Source organism: Copidosoma floridanum, unplaced genomic scaffold (genome assembly GCF_036245765.1).
Source record: "Copidosoma floridanum isolate Cflo_tuat_1 unplaced genomic scaffold, Cflo_Japanese_pri ptg000014l, whole genome shotgun sequence".
NCBI lineage: Eukaryota > Metazoa > Arthropoda > Insecta > Hymenoptera > Encyrtidae > Copidosoma > Copidosoma floridanum.
In genome coordinates, this window is record NW_028321891.1 from 8,116,075 (window position 1) to 8,135,502 (window position 19,428).

The window sequence follows — 19,428 nt, forward strand, 5'->3', positions numbered from 1 at the left end:
AATCCGCGCGCGCACGACGGACCGGCGCGTGGGAGTTACCTAAGGTTTTATGTATGTGTGTGTGTGTGTGTGTGTGTGTGTGTGTGTGTGTGTGTACACGAGCCGAGCACCCCCGTTGACAGAGGGAAGGTTTTCCACCCCCCAACCCCTATGCGTATGGACAAGGGGTGCTTGTGAAAACGGGTCGATGGGAGTCAAACGTCCTCGGTTACGTGTATATACACCTGTAGGCATACCTGTGGGCCATCATGTCCCTGTTGGGATGGTTAATTACTCCGTAAGCTGGGATAAGTCGTCGAGGATGGACGAAAATTCACGTTTACTTACGAGAGATGAAACAAAAATAAATACCAATATGTACAGATGTTGCGAGGAGTACGCCGGATGAGCCGGCAACTCCGAGTTCTGTACCGCGGGCTTTATCGGGGCTGGATAAATTTCGGCTTGAGCTTTCGCGAAAATCGAGATGTGATTGGTTTTTTTTTTTTTTTTTTTTTTTTTGATGATACATTCGTGTAGGTGTTAGTTTCAACTCAAAGATTACATATTGATGTTTCGTTTAACAGTGGGAAGAACAAAAAACGTTATAGGTAAGTTGTGTGAGCGAAAATTGTTTCTTTCGCTTGGTATGAGAGGTGATGGGATTCATATTGGATCGTAAATGAAAAACAAGGCTGTGTCTTTCAAGTCAAATCGGTACTGTTGTATTTCAACAAAATTACTTGAGGACCAATGCTTGAGTGAAACAAAACAAAATGCGCTTCAAACAGAGTAATGATCGTTCAATTTGCTTATTATTTATAAAATTACATTCTCCCTGGGTCAACAAGAGGTCCTTTGTAGAAACTTATGTCGAACCCACTCGCCGTCAAGGTGAGAACGTCCAACAGTTTTTCACAGTCGAATTAATACTAGGCTTACACAAGAGGACAATGATAAACCTAATAAAAGGATAAGGACACTCGAAACTTGCGTCCCTCACTTGAATCGATTAAAAATTTTTATTTACAGTTTCTGTGTACTTTAAGTAGTCTAATCTTTAAGTTGTCTCGTTCGTATGGTAAATATATCAGCAGTGACGATCAGGCAGCGATTTTTAAAACGGTCGATCGCGCTTTGCTCGGTGAATTTTTTTTTGAGTGTTTACCTTCGGAGATAAGCGTCTCACAATGCAGACTAGATTCGGTGCTACATGACAGGTGCTTGCCGAGACTTGCGCAACGAGCGTACACATTATAATCACCTTGTGTTGAGCTCCCATGACTTTTTAGAAATTGATCGGCTTGCCACAGTATGCTGACAAGTGTGCCTCCCTTAGAGCTTCTGCACAGGTCTGAGAAGAAATTTAAAAAAAAGTTTTTTTTATTCACTCTGCATCGTTTTTTACAGACAGTGAACATAGAGTAAGAATTTGGCAAAAGAACTAGTATTTTCAACAATATTGTGGTGCTCAAGTTTTTAAATGAGAATTAAGTTCTTAGTGCATGCTTAAGAGAAATATGTATTAGCTTTTCTTTGTAATAATTACCACTCCAATTAGAAAATTCATAAAAGTAGAATTTTAAATAGCTTTTTGCTGAGCAAAGGTTGTACATTAAATGTGATTTCGAAATACACTACGTGGTTCTGTCCAAAAACTTTAGAAATTCCACAAGACTAACAAAATGATAACTCACCGGATGGGCATGGCAAACCCTAGCGACGTCCTCAGCGCTCGCGCCGTACTCCATGGCAAGAACAGACTCGTTGATGAGCTCACCGGCAGCCGGTCCGATCATGTGGACGCCAAGAATTTTGTCAGTGTTTTTGTCAGCCAAACACTTGACAAATCCGTCCGTTTCGAGATTTGTCTTTGCTCGCGAGTTTGCCATGAACGGGAATTTCCCGACTTTGTAATCGATTCCTTCCTTCTTGAGATCTTCCTCTGATTTTCCTACCCAGCCGACCTCTGGATGAGTATAAATGACACTTGGTACACAGTTGTAATCGATATGTACAGCACCTGTAAGAAAAAAACCACGTAGAAAATTGTGAACTAGTGATGAACAATAAACAATTTATGTAGATAATTTGGAGAAAATAAATTACCTCCAGCAATGCCTTCAACTGTAATGATTCCTTCATCCTCAGCTTTGTGTGCCAACATTGGTCCGTGAATGCAATCACCAATAGCGTAAATGCTGTATGAAAAATATAAAGTTGTCGTAATAAATACCGAAAAATACAATATGTTTTTATAACTTAGGAGCTTGAAACTAACTTGGGAATAACAGTTTGGAATCTACTGTTAACAGGTATCCTTCCTTTCTCATCCCTCTCAATACCGATATCTTCCAAACCAAGGTTCGTGGTGTACGGCCTTCTGCCTATGCACACAAGCAGCACGTCACACGAGACATTTTCTTTTTTGCTTGGATCTTTGGCGTCTTCTAGAGCTACTTGTATATCTCCATTCGTCTTTGCTGCTGCTGTCACTTTTGTTCCTAGTTTAAATTTAAGTCCCTGTTTTGACAATACCTTTTGAAGTTCTTTGCTCAGTTCTCCGTCAATGCCAACTCCACCAATGCTAGGCATGAATTCTACAGCAGTTACATCAGCTCCAAGCCTAAATATTATATATACATGAGTAAAATGAAAAACCAAACATACAGACTATTTTTAATTTATTGAAATACCTCTGCCATACAGAGCCTAGCTCCAGACCAATGACTCCAGCACCAATGACAATCATTTTCTTAGGAACCTGTTGGAGAGAAAGAGCGCCAGTGGACGACACAATTTGTTTCTCATCGATCTCTATTCCTGAGAATGGAGCAACTTCACTGCCAGTTGCAATGAGGATGTTTTTGGTGTTAACTGTGGCTACAGTTGAACCATCTGGACCGAGAGCAGTCACCTGGTTGGGTCCAGTTATTTTACCATGGCCCTTAACGAGTTCGATTTTGTTCTTTTTGAATAGACCAGCTATTCCACTGGTTAAGGCTTTGACAACACCAGACTTTTGTTCCATAAGTTTGGGTAAATTGAGTGACACACCAGAGACTGCAAAAATAATTTAATACTGGAGATAAAAGTTTTGAAGAAGTTTAAAAAAATTCCAACGAAATAAGACTACGTTACCATCAACTCCTCTGTTGGCTAAGTCACCACTGTGTGCCATGTGATAATAGTGAGAGTTATTGAGTAAGGACTTGGATGGAATACAGCCCACATTTAAACAAGTTCCACCAAGTGTCGGATCTTTTTCAATAGATACTGTTTTCATTCCCAACTGGGCAGCTTTTATTGCAGCTACGTAACCCCCAGGTCCAGAACCAATGACAACAATGTCGGCATCCAATGTGCTGGCATATCTCCTCTGGTGGACAGCTGTCAGTACTGGATTCACAGCTCTCTTCATGCATAATGGCTACAAAACACAGAGTAACGTTAGCTAAACTCATCAAATCTCTTTTGTGTTAAATGTTATGAATTCACGACTACAAAGACATCATTTTAAAGTCTCGAGCAATCAATATTTATAAGTCGTTGAAAAAAAAAATTTTTCAAATATTCTGTATTATCACAATATTTTATATAAACAATAGTGTTGTTTTATGTTTGTAACTTGTAATCAACTCTTTCATTAAATACAAACAACGATCTTTCAATAAACATCATACTTGCTTAGGAGAAAAGAAAGAAAAAAATGAAACTTGTGCGTCTTATGAAACAGCCCAAGACAACATTATCATGTTTACATAAATTGCCCCATCAATTTCGCAACATCAACTATACTAATCATTATCAGAGACATAAAAACACAATGAGCACTCATAAGGTTGCAAAGTATTCTAGTTTAATCATTTTTTGTAACACAAAATGTGGATGATGCCAATCGGATACCTATACTTCCTGTTTAACAAAATTCGAGCAAAATTAATGCAACAACATCAAGCAACGGTACAGCAGAAGCCAACGCATTTCACTCACGCACACAAACTACACCTGCTGGCGTGTTCCAAAAAGCAAAAGTGACATAACCAAGGCAACCCCTCTCTCCACCATCCCCCCGCACTGGCTGACCTTCCCCATGCAAAACATCTCACCCAACGAGCAAAAAATGAATGAGGCAGAGTAAAAATACAAGCACAACGGAATGGCACGGCAAATAAACCACACCTACAGGTGACAGCCACGAGTATTGCCCTTCAAGCCAACCCCGAGGGAAAACGAACACCTGATCGTACTATGCTCAGCGCAGAGCTTTTTTTCAGCTCGCGGTCTCTCACCTTCATGGACACGGCCATCAGATTGAGCAAGTTGGCCTGCATCCTGGGGCTTGTCTTTCGGTGCTGCGTGTGCGGGTGAACGTCGATGACCTTCTCGCAGCAACAGCTGGAGCTCTCGCAATCGTCGTCGTCAGGAACAAAAAAATAAACTCTCGTGCGATAAGAAGAGGGAGGACACGGGGCGACTGAGGAAACCGATCGACCGGACGTTGTCGTCGATCGTCGAAAATGCGCGCGAGAGTTCGAGATTTGAGTATCGACTCAGTATCGATGTGTCCCATCGATTAATCGTGATCGAGTTTCGCGCGAAATTTTACATTAAAATTGCAATGTCCTGCCACATCCCGCAGACGTTTTGTTGGATGAAAAGGTTGCAAAAATAAGGCAAGTACTCACTAATAACCTGTTTGGTTATAAAGTTACTAGGCTTTACTTCAATTCACGTTAAGCAAAGAGCGCGACTTTTTAACCTATATGACTATTCACAAACTTGGATACTCGAGCTCGGAGCTCAATGCTAGCTCCACAGCCTATATACTTAATTACTCATCAATGGAAAAAGTTTTTTTTTATACGAATAAAATAACAATATGTAAACAAAATTATTACTTAATTCCACAGCTCTTTCTATTTATTTATCATTTCTTGATGTTTATTAAATCCCGCGAAAGACTGGGCAACCCCGTACTCTTTGAAAGTTCGTTTGCGATCATTTTTAATTCGGATTCATATATAATCGTAGATAATTCTTACTATTTTATTTAAAATTTATCAATGATAATTAATGTTACAGTTTTGAAGAGTTTACACAAAAAAATCAAAACAACAATAATTACTTATACATACTTTGACTCGAATCCTGTGTATCATCATTATGCTTCATATCTAATTCTGGCGTGTTAGTTTCATCGTAAAAGAAATTTTGATCTTCTAGTACTGCATCAACCTCATTTTTTAATTTTGAAGTACCATTTTTATGTTCAGAGGAATTGTTAGCTTCCGTAACAAAAATAAAATTTTATTTTAAATATTACCTTCAATTTATTTTATTTTATAATTTATATTATTCAAATGGATATTCGATTATTGCATAGTCCTGGTTACTCAGTTTTGGAGTGCCATTTTTATTTTGAGAGGATTTTCGAGCTTCCATAACTTAAAAACAAGTATATTTAAAATATAGCTTCCAATTTGTAACACTATTTTAATGGTTGAAGGAAAAAAATCGCACTTGTATACCTCGATTTTCATCTTTTATGGCTGCATAGTCCTCATCGTTCAGTTTTAGAGTGCCATTTTGATGTCGAGAGGAATTGTGAGCTTTTAGGATCGAGCTATCGTTAAGTGCGCTTGCAATCCGTTCTACGTACAACGAAATCTGAGTAAAATAGTTTTGATACCCGCAGTAAGTATACAACCCCACAAGCACAGTCTTGTTGCCGTTTACTTCTGAACCAAAGGCCAGCTCCCGAGACACTGCAAATATTTCCTCATGAGATTAGCCGTTAGACTTGTTCACAATAAATATACACACACTCGTAACATTTACATGTTTGCTGGCTATCATATTACTGCACTTGTTGAACTTTTCTCTGTCGACTGAAAAATTTTGTTCGATACGACGAAACACTTTTGAAACGATTTTTGAAAGTTGTTCTATGAGACTCGAGGTCAACGACGCGAACTGCACAAGAGGCCAGCTTGAAAGCTCCGGTTTCAGAATAGTAAATCTGCCAACTTCCTGCTCTCGAGTTGTATTTCGTTATAAAAAATAATTTCCTTGGACAGCATTGGCGTGGAAAAATCTGTGAAATTCATCAGAAGCCAATATGTTTATTTTACAGATTGTTTTTATGTTTCATTCATTATTTTATACATAGATTTATATAGTCAAGGGACAACTTTATGGTATCATTATACTTTTATTATATTTACGTGTTTACAACATACATCATGTCACTATCTACAATAACTTTTTCAAAAGCAAAAAAGCTGAAACAAGTTTGTTAACCGTATTGATGAACAAATTGAGATTCATGAATGTTTGCCAGCCTATGACTATCCGTAACGGCTTCTGTGCCCGACGCATGGCAAAACACAACAATTTCAGAGTCTTCGGATCTTCCAAGGTGTTGTCCAGACTGTACATCTTGATAGCTTTTTCCACACCCAAGCTCGCATTCATCAGCATCTCGCCCACGAAGCAGATCATTAACAGCGAAAACGTTAGTATTATCGTCACTGAGAGGGTCTTGATGAACACAATTGTACTTTTCGTCTATAAATGTATAAAATCAAGGATGTACAGCAGGTTATAAGGTTTAAAAAAATTAATACAATGAAATGTTAATCGTGAAAAAAATAAATAAGCGCTCATAGCCCGCAAAAATCTGTGCAGTTTTTAAGATCCAATACCACTATTTTTACCGCGTAGGTAATACTGTTTCATAATACTTCTAGTTTCCAATACACCACACACTTTCATGACAAATGTGAAACTATTACTTGTTCTACATGGCAGTATTACAAGTTTTGAAATTATGTAAGAAAATTACTGTTAGTAATAATGACCCAAAAAATCACGCTTAACAACTACGTTTAACTTACTCTGATTATGGTGATTCCAGCGAAGCATAAAAATATCGATGTCGCCAGGTACTGCAAAAGAAAAACTGACGACAATACGTAACACAGTTTATCCCCGTAGTTCAATGCCACCGCGTGTTCACGTAACGCTCGTTTAATTCCACTCCCGTTATTTTTATTGGTGCCCAATTCTTTCATTAACAATTGGACAAGTTCAAGCTTGGCGCATAGCTGGCACATCAAGGTTATCGACAAAGCTTCGCAAGATATAATGCCGCTCACTGATGCAATCAGGCTAATGCATTCGATTTCGTATACCATGTAGTACCTGTAAAAAAATTGCTCATCTAAATGTCGTTTTACCATTCCCTAACTTATTTTCATACGTTTGTATATTTTGATTCCATGAGTTGATTGCGTATCAATTACAAGTGTGCACGATACTTTTTTTCGACTTAAAATAAGATTATTACATATACATACTAGGTTTAAAAATTAACAAATTTTGTACTCCGTTTAACGTATTCAGTTGTTTGAAATTGAAAAAATTTTGCAAATTCAATATTAGTAGTTGTTTTTTGAGCCAGTCTCGACTTTGGTCTCGATTCAGTTTGTTGTAACCATACAAATCGTGAAAACATTTGAATCGTACTTCAAACTTGTAAAATATCTATTTTAAATTTTGAAAAAGTCTTGTGCACGGAGTCAGTTTTACCATGGCTTCTTGTAGACCCACGCAGGCAGAATACCTTGTAGTGGCAATGGCTTATTGTCTGCCACCATGGGAGTGGACATGTATAAAAATAAATTAAATATGTATGCCCACTTGCACGTTTGTGTTCCAATATTTTGGTAGTTCTTCCATCGGTTGGATATCTCTAATTCCTGGTGACTCATCGTCGACTGAGATTGACGAGTATCTTTCGTTGCGTAAATTAAATCCAACATATTTTCTCTGAACATAGGGACAAATAAAACATAATTACGAAAGAAAAAGAAGAAATTCACTATTCTTATAATTTAGATCACAAATTTATTTGTTTTGTGTGCATGTGGACCTACTTTCTTCGAAAATTATTACTATGAAGTTTTTTTGATAAAACTCAAAGCCATATCTTGATGATCAGCACATATGGGCCACAATAACAATGGAAGTACCACATTGTGAGGCTACCGATACTTGAAACAACTAAGTGTTTGATTATGTGTATCGTGTATATTTTGCGGATTTATGCAAACAATATTTAAAACAGTGTCTCTTTAGAAATAAAAGTATTTTAGCACAATACAAAATGAAAGTGTACACAGAACAAAATATCCATCGAAAGATGGATCCCTTAATGTTAGTGCACGTAAAAAATTTTTGTGTGGAGTAAAAAAGGACAACTAGGAAATCAAAAATAAGGATACGATGATTAAAATTGGAAGAGATAAGCGGAAATTACTGTAAAAATATAACAAAAACTAATGAGCAAAAACAAACAATTTCGTAAACGAAAAGATGAGAACAAAAATTAAGCAGAAAATTTAGTTAATTGGTAAATTTAGATTTAGAGATTTAAAACTAAAATTGAATTGTATAAAACCAACCTTAGTAGTACGTAGGGTACTATTTTACAGACTGCTAGTAATGATGTCATCCCCTCAATTATATAACTGTACATGTAAACGCACTTATTTATACAATACACGTAAAAAACTGCAACTAAAAAAAAAAACAAATAAAATATAAAGCAAAATTCTTACTCTGGCAGCTCATCGGGATCCTTTATCTTCACCAAAATGGAATTTTGAAACAAATAGGTAGCAATAATGTTAATTAAAAAAGTGCTACTCTTAATAAGACTGTATCTACCAAGTGGCTGATCTTCCTCTGGCCAAATACCTACTATTCGATGCCAAAAGACAGTGCTCTCAAACTCCAAAAATTCGGTATCCTTACTTAAGATACCCATATTTTTAGACTATTATTCGTTCAAAAACTCTTCTTTCTTTTTTAAAAATAAACATAATTTAAGACCAAAGTAGGGCTAAAACATATTGAAATTTTTATAATCTACTTGTAGTTTAGTGTTTAGTTATGGCATAAAAGTGCAGGAGAAAGAAAAATGTACACGTTTTTCACCGATACATTGAAAGCAACCGTTGAAGAGAAAAAAAACAAGTGACTAAATTTAGAAAATAATCTACATTCTGCATTTGAAGCACATCTGATACGTTTATCACTATATAACAGAGTTCAACTATACTTTGAAAACTATTCTGCATGAAAAACTTTTTTTGTTGGATAAATGTTATTTCTAAGTTTTGTGTTCGAAACGTTTACCTGCAATGTCACGTAAAAACGTTATCTGCTGTATATCATTTTTTTTTTTTTTTTTTTGACGAAAAAAATTTTTCATGTGTTAGAGCATTCTAATGGCATTATAAGAATTGCTTTTTTTTCAAGATCTTCAAATTTTGCATTTAATGCTTTGTTCTGCAAAGTAAACTGTAAGAGTTAGGTGCTGCTGAAGAATTTTTGCAATAATTAAAATGATCACCTTTGTTTAGAATTTAGAACGTTAAAATCATGTAGAACAATAATAAACTGCATTGGGAAAAAAACTCTTTTTTAGGATCTGCAACTTCTTTGCCATACAATGTTATTCTCTTTTTTAGTAAACAAAAGAGATAACAGATTTTCTTTTTAACTTGATTCATAACTCTTTTTAATTAACAAAAGACAAGAAATATAAGAATTAGAAAAAAATTATTAAATACAAAAAATGTAGACTTCAAATAAAAAATTTTGTCATGTTTTAAAAATTCCTAAAATATCATTCTCAAGCTCTCAATAACAAAAACTATTTTAGATGAGCTCTAAATAACGGTCTCGCAGTAAATAACTTCCTTAGTTGACTTTGAGTATGAAATATTTTCGTGCAGATTATAATGTTTACGTTACTGGCTGAAATCGACTCATGATGCCGAAGGAAGTTAAAAAAAAAAAAATGTTGACGTTATAATACAGACTTTTTTTCTGTAGCCATAAATGAAAGAAAGCGTAATATTTTAAAAATTCAATTACTTGTTCTTTCTTCTACATTTCCCCACCGAAAGTAACTCTTGAAATCTTAATTCAATTGGTTCCCAAATCAACTAATTAGTGTATTTTTTTGTACAATTTTAAACAGTACACCTTCCCTACCTTCCACAGTAACAACAGCTTCTTCCGAGCCTCTATGGCTGGTTGATGCTTACTACTTCGCGCAATATACGTGTACAACAAAGCTTCTATTTTTTTTTTTATTTAAAACAACGCGTCTGCTGCACATGAATGACGTATACGTCTCTTTGCTGTAATTAACTATAAACACTATCGATTCGATAATTTCGATGAAATTCTTATTCGTTTGAAAATGTTTGAGAGCAAAATATGGCTATAGGCGTAATTACACATGGCTCGCCATCAAATGGAATCTTTTATAATTTCAAGCTTTAAAAAGAACAATGTATAACCAGTCACATAGCAACGTGAGGTGTATCGATGGAATATATAATTTAAAAAATAGTGGCCATACGCTACACTTTAAGTGTCGACGGCCCACTATACTTAACAACGTTGAAGCACACTGTGGAAACAACTTTTAACACAATCGTAGTATTTTTTTACATGCAATTTTATCATGTATTATTCGTTGAAGCAAAATATGTTCGATTTAAAGAGGGATTTTTTTACATACGTCATTCACCGCTGTAAATAGTTAATTAGTCGACGCATTACTCCCTCTTGGACGACGATGTTTTTGAAGTAATGCTGGGGAAGCTTCGCAGTTGTAAAAAAACCGTAGACCAAGGCACATCATGGTGTAGTACTTGTAATTTTTTACTTTCTAATGATTCGAACTAATGCATTTCAAACACTATTCAGTAAAAAATCCCCATCGTTCGGCACAAAACACTCGTGAGAGCACAAAAACTTATTTTTATTGTTGTAAAGTTTCTGTAAACACAAAATTGTAAATTTTCTTACGTCGACCTTTGCATTTTGTCGAAAGTAATATTCACTATGACCAAAACCTTTTCTGAAAGCTCTACGTGATTACTCTTCGCAAACAATTTCACGATGTATTGCAGAGATACAAGTCTTCTTCCCTTAAGATTTATTTGACTTGATTGGAGAAATCACAGTGATTTTGGTTCAGCCAATGAATTATAATTTTTTGGGTCATTTTCTTGCTGTCAAATTCAGTAAGGCATTTGACTTCTCTCTCACACATCAAGCCATCCTTTTTATTATCCACACTCTCCAACCCCCAAACCAAAAGCTTTTAAATTATCTCACTCTATAACTTTGAATAACTTTGATACGTAAATGGAAAAAACTATAAATATATTACAAGTATTCGAAATTTTTTCGAGTTGGATGAAAATTTTTCATTTGTATGTGCGTGCAATACTTGAGCGTTTTGTAAACCAAGGCGTGTCAAAAACCTGAGGGTATTGTCCTGTTTTGAATTACTTTGTGAATATTGATTGTTTCAAGAATAAATATAATTTTCCCTGAGAACTTTTGAACATTTAACGAGTCGCGTCTTGTGTTGGGCTTAGAAAAATTGTATCTAGTAATTGTTCACGCCAACCGTCAACTTGTAAAGCTTTATTTTTCAGCTTTTATTTCTTCCGTACGTTTGTATTAACTGATGTTATTTTCTTTGTGCTCGAACGAGCTCCTGTTTTGTACTCCATATATACATTCTATTTGGAAAAAAAAAAAAAAGTAATCCTTTTGCATTATCAAAATACTTCCAGTAGCATCATATAGGAAAACGACGCGACACTAAAACCCACCCCCTGAGCAAAGATCTCCCGCTTCTTCTGTTCCCCGTACAACTCAACACTGTATATACCCCCTTGGCGCGTTCTCGTTTTAATCTTGTATGCGAACACACATTATACGCATACACACGCGAATAACCCCTCACATCTGAAGCTGAGCCAAAAGAGAGACAAGAGACCTTATTTTCATCCCCCGTCTGGTAGGGATGGGAGGGGGGTTGTGAACCCGCGTATGCGTTTACGGATGTGCGTATTTTCAAGCACCAGTCGTAGGAGGGGGTTGGACTATGGTACAGCAGGGACACGAGAGATCTGGGGAGAAAACGCGACAGATGCGCATATGTATATGTACATGTACCCTTAAGGTATATAGGCCCTTTGTTCCCTGGGTAAATCTATACATGACACAGGTTTTTCCATATTTTTTTTTTTTTTTTTTTAAACTCAAAGTGGTTCAAACGTCAGTGGTTGTATAAATATACTTTGGTATAGACTCGCTATGGTGCCCCAGTAGAGCGCGCGTAACAAAGCTTCCAATATTTTTTTCAAAGTATAGGTACTTTATTCAAATTGCAGGGTGAACGAAGGAAAAACTATGGGGAAAAAAAAAGTGCACTTTTTTTATACTCTAGAGCTGTGTAACTCACGAAAATCCGAATTAAAATACGCAGCTGCTGATAGCTTTCCCGCGTATGCATATGTCTATACAGCAGTGCTCGTATACATATATTCCCAATAGGTCAGAAGCCATCGGTCGACCGACCAGTTCCTCTGCGGACACATGATACACGCATCAGACGTGTATATAACATTATGAGCGCATCGCGCACGTATGTATACATGTGCACCATGGAACAGGGCCAACAGGGGTGGGAGCCAGGAAGGGCTGCGCGGACAGAGAGACGCCATGGGAGTCGACGGCGCGTGTGGGGTGAAGAAAGGCAGGCCTTGCAGCCACTGTTATGGTGTATGTATATGCATAGACGTACAGCCCAAGGCTGGGCGTCCGGCTGGGCTGTACGACTGCCGCAGTCGGTGCGCGATCCCCTCGGCTGTTAAACGCGTGTGTATATATCATACTGGGAGAGCAACCGCACGCATCTTGCGATACTTACGTATATGGAGGGCGGAGTAGTGGTGGTGATGCATTGTACAGTGTTGGGAAGTGACCGATGACGCGGGTATTGGATCTCGCATCTGATGCACGCGGCTGGTGCTGCTGTCGCCTCGCGACGGGAGGAGAATAGGAGAGAGGAGGACGGTGACGAGACATGAAATAAGGGGGTGGAGGGGAGGCCTCGATAATCAATTTGCCGTAAGTTTGGTTTTTTTTTTTTTTTTTTTTTTTTTTTTTTCAAGACTATAGATTCCAGAGTTGGAATTTATTTCCTTTTGGGAGGGAGAGTGAAATTTTCGAGGTGATCGAGAGCAGGTTTGGATAATCGAGCTTAACAATATTAAAGCGTCTTTCGTGCGGGATCGAATGAAATTATTTTTCAGGGGGTGAGTTGGTTAAGGGGGGTGAGAAAGTACGACCACGTTTGGGAACAATTGTTTCATAGACTTTTTGCCAATTTAAATGTAAATTTTTCATGCAATATACTGTACTTTGTTTCAGATAAATTTAAATGTTTTTCTCTGATATTTATGATACAATGTAAAATTTCTCAACAAATACTATTCTCACATACGTTTTTCAGGGATAAAAATAAATTTAATCATCCTTGCACGACAGTTGGAATAATTTTTCCCAATACCTTTACACCTTTTTTTTTCCTCGTTTATCATTGTGTTGTCAGTATGGTATGATAAGAAAAAATATGTTTCCAAAACAAGTACTGCTTACACCGAGGTGAAAAACAAAAACATCCCTTTCCAATTTTGTGTACATAACTTGGTCAAAAACAGAAATACAAAAGTGAGCAAAAGATAACCACGTTATACTGTATGTATACCAGCTTCGCCACGCTGTGAAACAACTTCTCCCCCGTATTGATCTCCAAAAGGGCTCGTCGCACACGTGATTCTCCCGTCCATGTGCCACCAACGGCGCCTACATATATGTACTCGTCTCCTCTTCTTTGTTTACTTATATATATACATCTCGATGAGTTTATGAATGAAAAAGTCGATGCCTATAAATATACAAAGTTTGACAATATTTTCACCCGCGAAAGTCCCTGCTCGCCTGGTGCATCTATTTTCGGATCTTCTCGATTCAGCTAGAGAGAAATTGGGTTCACCGTGGATAACACGCGGAAATATTGATTGTTTGCGCAGAAGCACACCCCTGGATGCACCCCCTCGGCTCTCGAGCTCTTGGCGCATATTTCGTGCCACTGCACGTGGACTTGGACTCTTCGCGAAGTTGCAAGGTTCTGGGCTTCGATTTTTTCTTCTCCTTTTCGGTGACTAAGTAAAACGCGATGTTTACGTGGCAGTGAAGTGCGCAGTGGTGTTGTTGTTGCGTGTACACACAGAGTTTCACTTTCATTTGGCATGACCATACATATGTCGTGTAATCGTGCATAGAGGTAACTTTTCCCCCAAGTTAATTATAATCAATGTTACGAGAAAATACCTTTTCAATGCCTAATGTTTTAATCAACAAATGGTGACGAAACTGCAGAGCTCCACTGGAGGCAAGAAAACAATCGCGCAAAAGTTCCGACGCAGCCATTTACGCGAATAATTAGTCGAGCTGGTGCTTCGTCTCGTTCAAAGTTTCCGTTAACGAAGGGAAAAATAATTTTTTTTAAATCTGAAGGAAAAGTGGAATGAAACCGCACCACCGTAGACGGATGGACTTATTATCAATTTTTTCCACTACTACCTACTCCTCGCCCCCCCCCCGCTAGTAAAACACTTCACGGCTTCCTCTTCTTTCCTTCGCAAAGATATACAAGTGCTGGCTGTGCAGTGTATGGGGGGGCTACAGGAGTAAAAAGAGGAACAATAAAAAGGGGGTTGACGAGTGAGTCAGGGCGCTGCGAGTTAATAGAGCGCGTCTCCTCTTCCCTACCCTCGTTTGCCTCGGGTTTTGCTGTATGACGATTCTTATCTGTCTTGCCTTGTTTTGGGAAGCGAAATTCTACTTGTTTCGTTTAATTTTGCGTCAGGAAATTGAGTTGGACCCAATATTCTTGTGGTACTTGAGTGTGGGGGGCATTTTTTTTTTTGTTTTCTTCGAGTTATAGTTGTGCCATGCATGCCATCGCCACAATGGAAGTAGTGACCATAAACAAAACGGCACTCGAAATTGAAAAACCAATGATACAAAGAATGTCTTGGAATCTACCATCATACATTGTATACGTATGAATCCCTGTGCAGTGGAAAAACAGTGTTTTTTCATTGCCTATAGAAATATAATCTAAAGCTACCCTCGTGGTTCGTAAAAGATAAGAATACCCACGCGCCCCTTCCTTACAGTGAAAATACACCCCCCTAAGAGATGCCAGCCGTGTCTTTTACGATAAGAAAACTCCCCGTGCGTCGCATCAGCCATTTCGTTCTTTCTCACAGGCAATATCCATTACCATATCCAACATTGAAAAGTTGTTTTTTTTATTCCATTCAGCATTTCCTCGCAAAAGGAGACATCGGCTTTTCCACGAGTTTATATACACACGTACAAAAAGATTCATCATTCACTTTCCGGATGAAGGGGGTGGGGGGAACGATTTACAGTCGGCTAGGCATCAAAAGGCCCGTCTTCGTACGAAGAGTCTCGACTAACGTGCGCGACGACTAATCTCCGCGAGGGTGAAAGAGCTCGAATTAATCTCTCTCCTCACCTCCCCCACGGTCCCCCTTTTCTTTGTAGGCAAGTACTATTGTTGCATTCGCGCGCGAGCCCCTTTTCCCGAGCACGGAAAATCCACCCACCTGCACGACGTGGGTCAATAACTGCCGTCTGGCCGACCCAGGAGTGAACCTTTGACCCTCAACCCTCTGCTCTCTCCTTTTCATTATTATTCATCGATCGGTTTTGCGCGCGTTGTCGCTTTGACTTTGTGTACATATATACATACGCCAAACTCCCCAACGCCCCCCTATATACGTAACCTAACCTATTTCACAGTCCCCCCTTTGACTTTGACGCGAAGCGCCACGTGAAATTTCATTTCAAGCCGCATTATGTACGTGCCCTCCCTTCCTCTCGTTCCATACCCAGCGTCGTCATCCTTCCGGGGGGTGGTCCGTTGTATCACGACCCGAAAATTGACCTGAATCGCCTGACACGCTCCATATTACGAAACGGCTTTCTATTTTTTTTTTTTTTTTTTTTTTTTTTTTTTCCACACCAAGCCGCATTGGCGTTTGATGCCTCGGTTGGACATTAAGGGGTGAAATGGCTCGTTTTTTTTTTCTTTTCTTTTAATGCTTCCTCGGTGAAAGATTCACTTTACGAGCTCCAACTTTGTGTTCCCAACTCTGGCACGGAAAGAACTTCCTATATGCGCGTTTCGTAATGGCTATTACTCTCGCCAAATGTTACATACCTACACGATGTCTACAATATGGCTTTTCGTTCCCTCGAGGCACCGTTTTTTTTTTTTTTTTTTTTTTTTTTATCCTTTGAAAAATCTGTAATTGTATAGAAAACAAAGAGAAAGATTGTGTACGACTTTTGTAGAAAGCCACACGAGAGAGCACATCATCGAGAAGCCTCGTATCGTTAGCACAATGTGCGACGTGGGCGAGACGCGGGTACTGCCCAGCGTAGGAACGACGGCTGCTCTGCTCGCGAAGCTCAGGAGGCCGAGCTGCGACGAACAAAAGGTTGACAAGGCCTGCAACAACGGCAAGATCGGCCTCCGCGCCGACGATAACGAGCCGGCTTGTCCGTCGCGCTCGACGCCCAACACCCCAACGAGCCTCAGAAAAGACGCCAGTCTTGAGAAGTGCTTCAGTGATCCGGAGTTCTTCAGGTGAGCTTACATATTTATTATGTTGTTGGATCGTTGCTTGATTGCTGCGCTTGATTTTGGGGTTGCTGGGACAATGGAGCCCTGACTTGTTTTGGGGTCACGGGGGGTTTCGGGGCACTCGTATGGGGACTCTGGGTGCTGGGAGATTTGAGAAAAAAATTTTTTTCTTTCACTTTTGTTAAAAGGTCGCCGTGTATAAGAGATTTTAGAAAACACCCAGAGTATACAGATCACAAGAACTATGTGATTACAAAATGGTTCGTTACAGTAATTTTAACTGTTGCAATTCCTACAAGTGCACACTTTGAAGTATACGAGGTGTTTTAAGCTTGATTTCAAATTACCTGCTGGAAAATCGAATTTCTGACAAAATAACATTGGAAATTGGTGTTCCACTCATAATTAATTGTGTTGATTAATTCATATTAGTGTATCACTTTCTTGAAAAAAATTTAACTCATAAAATTGATTAATATTTTTTTACTATAATTTAAGTGTCACTCGATATAAGATAAAAATTACTCATAAAAGTCCAATGGCACAACAAGTAGATGAAAATAATTACTTAAATGTCCGTAGGTCATTACCAAAAAACCCCCTACATCCTCTCTCGATACTCTACACCTTAAAAACCCATTTCTCCTTACAAGAAATAATTGGAAAAACATAAGTATAAGAAAGGCAAAACAAAAAGTAGTCGGGCAATCGAAAATCAAAGCTGCCCATACGTCGATAAATCGTATTTTCCTTATTTCCTCAATACATGTATGTATATATATATATATACCCAGGAAACAGCGCCAACGCCAGCAACAGCAGAGACTCGGAACCCATACCACCAGTACAACCACTACCGGTGCCGATCAACGCTCGACCAGTTCGAGTCGCGAGTCCGAGCTCGCGTCCAGTGAACCCGCGATTACGAGACACAACCAACACACAGAGTGCAGCGGCAATAAACTTGATGCTGAGGCGCCTCCGGCTGATACGGGCATCGATAAAATCGAGGTATGGATTCTTAGATGCTTGTAGTATATCTACCACCTGAAAAACCCTTCTTTATTTTTTTTTACTTTTTTTTTTTTTCAAACCGAGAATGTGGTTCCGAGTGTTTCGTAATTAGAAAATCCCTATAAAGATTTGAGCAAAAAGTGATTACAGATACATTTCAAATAATTATTGTTTGATTTTTGTTAAACAAAGTCTGGTAGTGATAAAATTCTTAGACTATCTGTCAAAGGGCGAAGGGTATTTATAATATTTATCTTTATTTATGCGATGTTAAAATAATTGTCCTGATTTCTATGTTGGATAGAGCGCGAACCAGGTCAAGGTGGATTGATAAGTAAATTTAAAAAAAGGCCTTTAATTTAATTTACTTTTGAATAAAAAGTATAATCATAGGATCTTGTAAGAACACGCCCTTAAATTTTTTTTTGTGTCACCCAAAATATTGACATAAATAAGGATTAAATTGTTTTATCAATAATAGTAAAATTCCCAGTATATGTTAATAATAATAACAATAATCAAACTATTGAGTAATCATTAATATTAGCTTACCATTTATTTATTATTTACGTTTATTTATTTATATTAATAAATGTTACTTACACATTTTTTAAATACCTGTTTGTGTGTGACATTGATTCATATAAAATTGAGTTTGATTGATATAAATTAAATGATGGTGGTGAATTGAGCAAAAAACGTTCTTATGTAATTAAAATATGTTTTAAAAGCTAAATTTTTGGTTTTTTTTAAATTAATTTATCAATAATTTTATCACTTATCTATGTACTCATTTATATCTTCTCATATTTTTTTAATCATCTATTTTTTTTTTTTTTTTTTTTTTTTCATATTCTTTTTTATTTGTTTATTTATTTGTTTACCTGTATGCAAATTTGTTATCTTCAAACCTTCTCACCCTTAAGTTTTATACCTGCACGATCCGATAAAGATCGTTACTGGACTGAAAAAATGATTCTCCACCAGCCGATTTACGTTACCGAGCTTTAAAAAAAAAGAAGAAAAAAAATCCATGCAAAAATCGGTCCCATCCTCCCAATTGCACCCATCAAGCCCACCAATTGAGCCGTCGAAAAATACCATCCTCCTCTCTCGTCATCGTGATCATCGTCATCCGGGCGGTCCTCTGCACGCAGTATAATTTATACCTACCAACCCTTTTGCATTTAAATCGTGCAACCTCTCTGCTACCTATACCATCTCTCTCTTATACCCATCCCTCGCGTGTACAGATATATACGTGTACATGTATGTTAAAGAGGTCCCCGACGGTCTCCAAATCATGGTACTCGTATAATACAGCCTTCGAAAATCCGAGACTCAAAAAGGAAGAGAAGTTGGGCCTTCGCGGCGTGCGATGCATCATATCTCATACACGTGTATCCCGGGGATTCTCGGAAGACCCACTGGAGTCGTGGAAGGGAGATTCCGTCCGTCCGTTCGTATACGTTCAGCGGACCTCGAAATTTGTGAGAGGAGATGCTGGATTTTCGAGGGAGGATTCGGCTCTCCTTACGTATAAGTGGATGTGTGTTTTAGGGGCAGAGGGAGGAGAAGATTGTGACGATAGCCATACACGACTGCTTTTGTTTTTTTTTTTGTTTTTTTTTCCATCTTGCAGCTGAACCTGTAGCTCCGCAGGATTTTTTGGATATACTTAAATCTCTCACCAGAGTCATCAGGTGTTTATTTTTTTTTTTTTAGGTGGTATAAATGTATATGGAATATGTTTCGTGTTTTTTAAAGTTTAAATTAAATGTGTATGACAGTTGTAAATGCTGGTG

General features: G+C 38.0%; 3 protein-coding genes across 4 annotated transcripts in view; 1 reads left to right on the plus strand and 2 right to left on the minus strand.

Moving 5' to 3' along the window:
* Positions 1-679: 679 nt before the first annotated feature.
* Positions 680-4,456, minus strand: LOC106636981 (dihydrolipoyl dehydrogenase, mitochondrial). The gene is made up of 7 exons (XM_014349581.2): positions 4,272-4,456; positions 3,121-3,409; positions 2,676-3,042; positions 2,261-2,605; positions 2,089-2,180; positions 1,677-2,002; positions 680-1,333 (listed from the first exon to the last, which is right to left on the minus strand). Exons 1-7 carry the CDS (start codon positions 4,311-4,313, stop codon positions 1,268-1,270), a joined length of 1,527 nt encoding a protein of 508 aa, XP_014205067.2. The 5' UTR covers positions 4,314-4,456; the 3' UTR covers positions 680-1,267.
* A 1,778-nt stretch (positions 4,457-6,234) lies between these two features.
* On the minus strand, positions 6,235-8,812 carry LOC149374768 (uncharacterized). The gene is made up of 4 exons (XM_089592128.1): positions 8,604-8,812; positions 7,573-7,812; positions 6,879-7,185; positions 6,235-6,549 (listed from the first exon to the last, which is right to left on the minus strand). Exons 1-4 carry the CDS (start codon positions 8,810-8,812, stop codon positions 6,235-6,237), a joined length of 1,071 nt encoding a protein of 356 aa, XP_089448254.1.
* Positions 8,813-16,323: 7,511 nt separating this feature from the next.
* Positions 16,324-19,428, plus strand: part of LOC106637141 (uncharacterized) — a 43,910-nt gene continuing 40,805 nt past the window's right edge. The window contains exons 1-2 of one of the 2 annotated variants that reach the window (XM_089592223.1): positions 16,324-16,612; positions 17,404-17,620. In XM_089592223.1, coding sequence (XP_089448349.1) covers positions 16,368-16,612; positions 17,404-17,620 — 462 coding nt within the window. In that variant the 5' untranslated portion in view covers positions 16,324-16,367. The remainder of the gene's footprint in view (positions 16,613-17,403; positions 17,621-19,428) is intronic. The other variant, XM_089592224.1, reaches the window with a different exon arrangement.